A 3,390-nucleotide genomic window follows, 5' to 3' on the forward strand; every position below is an offset into this window, starting at 1 on the left:
CTAATGATTTGATGATTTGATTGGTGCTTGGACAGATGAATACATACACTGCTACAAGAGCAAAGAGAAGTGAAATTATTAAATTGAAAAATGCTTTCCAAGGGTGACTTTATATCTAAGCCAGGAGTCTACTAAGGTGAAAATAGGTGATATGTGAGTGTGCATGTGTGTTTGTGTGTGTGTGTGTGTGTGTGTGCACGTGTGTGTATTACTTTCTTAATAATTATAGATATTTCCCACCTTGTGTAATCACTACTGAAACATTTAACTGATTAAGAGAACAAAATAGGAAAGTTATCGTTCATGTTCATTTCCTTCATGCTTGCTTATCACCTTCTCAGTGATTCAAGATTTAGCATATTATTAGCAAGATACACAAGGTATATGGAATTTTATCTTATAAAATTAAGGGCATGTTAGATGACTTCAATTGTCCATGAGGGGAAAAAACTTTTACAAATGTTGTATTTAACAAGCTGGAGAAAATTAAAAATGCAAACTTCTTATTGTTGTAAGTAAACAGTCTTGGGTAGTGAATTAAAATGCACAAAATGGGAAAAGGTATGGGTGTCTCTGGGTGTGAAATTTCCGACCCGGTAGCCTAAGACATGCTGTTAGAGGCTGGCAATATTACCTGAGGCTTATTTTCATGTTTTAAGTACCTCACAGTCCAGCTACTAGGGACACAACTTGATGACCTTTCTCTCAACTGACATCTGTCATTGTCAAGGTAAAGGGCCCCGAAGTCTGAGGGAGGTTAAGATGACTTGGATTCTTTATTATAAGCTTTATCCTGTTCTATATTCATGAGATATCTTCTGGACTAACTTGTCTGTATGTATTTAGATAAAGACACAGAAAAAAAAAGTGATTCAAACCAAAACTTTTCCTCAGAGCTCCCACTTATTTATATTTTCTTGAGACTCTAGTTGATGGCAGCTTCTGGGATAGACATTGGAAATTCATTATTGAATACATCAACTAAAGATCTGCCTCCCTATTTATTTGTAGAACTGCATTTCCCAGCATTAGAGTCATATAAAATTGCAGTAAAGCATCTTTGACAACCCAGTTTTATACCGTTGTCAATTTTGTTTGTGCTCTAGCTTTCAGTGGACACAATGTGTTCTTCTGTTCCACAGTTCTTCCTAGAATGTCTTAATAACTGCCTCAAAATCTTACTTAATGTTCATAGATGCTACCATGGTTATAAAACCTAGACCCACAGGTCAGTGCTTCTGTAAAAAGATCACTCTTGCAACTAGTCTTCTGAAGGAACTTTTGATATCTTTGTTCCTCAGACTATAAATTATTGGGTTTAGCATTGGAGTCACAACTGCATAGAACACAGATATTATCTTATCCTGTTTCTTTGTGGTTTTGTTGTTTGGCTGCATGTAGTTGAATATTTCACACCCATAGAAGAGGACAACAACAATGAGGTGAGATCCACAGGTGGAGAAAACCTTCATTCTCCCCTCTTTAGACTGCATCTGGATCACAGTGGAGATGATGTTCCAGTAAGAGATGAGGATGAGAGAGACAGGTGCTAGGAGGATTACCACACCCATTGCAAAGATGGACATCTCTGTGCTGTAAGTATCTGCTGAAGCCACCTTCAGGAGGGCAGGGAGTTCACAAAAATAATGACTGACTATGTTTTTCCCTTGATAGGGAAGATGGAAGGCAACAGCAGTATCTACCACAGATACTACTAGTCCACTGGCCCAGGACCCTAGGGCCAACCGCAGATATAGTTGTTGTGTCATGATGGTAGAGTAGTGCAGTGGTTTGCACACAGCCACATACCGGTCATAGGACATCACTGCTAGCAGTGCACACTCTGTACACCCAATCTGAAGGGAGACAATTACCTGTGTGACACAGCCCCAAAAGGAAATAGATTTCCTTTTAGCCAGGAAGTGGGACAGCACTTGAGGAACAATGATATTTGAGAGACAGAGATCAGCAAAAGAGAGGTTTCTAAGAAAAAAATACATAGGGGTGTGGAGTCGAGAATCCATGAAGACAAGGATAATGATGATCATGTTTCCCAGAACACTCAGCACATAAATGATGAAGAAAAGAACAAATAGGAGGATCTGGGTCTGTGGATCTTGTGAAAGTCCCAGCAACAAAAACTCATCTGCAAAGGTCTGGTTTTTTCTTCCCATTTAGATGTGTTTGTATTTACCTGTTTGCCAGAAGCAATAACAACACAGTATGATTGAATTCATTACCTACAGTAGTATAGAAGTGGCTCATGTTAAAATTGACATGTGATTTTTTTGTTCTTAGACTTTATATATATTTATGTAACATGTTCTATTTAATACATATAATTACTTTTATTCTAATTGTTTGTTTTAAGTGCACATTACTGTCATCCCTCATTGTTCAAAAATTTCTTATAACCACTGCTTTTATTTAAAAATAAGACTGCTGGTATTTTTAAAAAAGAGATAATATAAAGATAGTTTAAAGCCTCCTGGTAGTTTTAGAAACATGGCCCAGGACACCTAGAACCAAGTCTCAGCACCAGCATGGCAGCTTGTAAATGCTGTTAAGTTTCATTTGAGATAATATGATGTCTTGTTTTGTCCCTGAAAGCAATAGGTACACACATGTTACATATACATAAATGTAGACAAAACTACTTATAGACATTAAGAAAAACACATTGAAGTCTCCCTAGCTAGATTTTATAGGAGGGTTATAATTCGTACATAAAAATAAAAGAAGAAACTATTTAAATTTGTAGGATTTCTTTTTAGGACTACATGTGAAACAATGAAGAAAATATGAATGACACTTGTGACAAATGTTTAAATTTGTCTGTGAAATAATGGAATTATGACAGTATTGAGAACATTTGAGCGAGATGCTAATTAAAAATTATTTATGACATTCAACCTATATAAAAAAGCAACATAAAGGAAGTCCAAGAAATGATATTTTAAAGTGTGTACACAAACTATAAAGAAGAAATTGTGGTTTGCAATGTGTGCAAAGTTAGTTTGTCAAATATTAAGGCATTATTAAATTAAAGAAATTTACTTCAGTAATAATAGTTGAGGTAATATCTTGGTGAAATTAATAGAGAATTCATAATCAAACTCAAGAATAGTTTTGGAATAATGTATATGGTTGGGTAAGATTAACACAGTACAAATGGCCATCTTACCAAATCTACTGATTTAATGAAATTCCAACACAAATTTTTACAGACATTGAAAGACTAATTCTCTAATTAATATGGAAAAATAAAAACCCCAAGATAGCCAAAAAATCTTGTACAATAAAATAACTTCTGTAGGTATCACCATCCCTGATCTCAAGTTGTACTACAGAGCAATAGTAATAATAAAACCTGTATGGTATTAGTACAGA

At 35.3% G+C, this 3,390-nt stretch overlaps 1 protein-coding gene across 1 annotated transcript; it reads right to left on the reverse strand.

The window, feature by feature from the left end:
* Positions 1–1,229: 1,229 nt before the first annotated feature.
* LOC308417707 (olfactory receptor 2D3-like) lies at positions 1,230–2,174 on the reverse strand (the record flags this gene model as incomplete). The annotated part of the gene is made up of 1 exon (XM_080913032.1): positions 1,230–2,174. The coding sequence occupies one exon, from the start codon at positions 2,172–2,174 to the stop codon at positions 1,230–1,232; it is 945 nt and encodes a 314-aa protein (XP_080769158.1).
* Positions 2,175–3,390: the final 1,216 nt, after the last annotated feature.

This window comes from Micromys minutus (assembly GCF_963924665.1).
Source record: "Micromys minutus genome assembly, chromosome: 2".
NCBI lineage: Eukaryota > Metazoa > Chordata > Mammalia > Rodentia > Muridae > Micromys > Micromys minutus.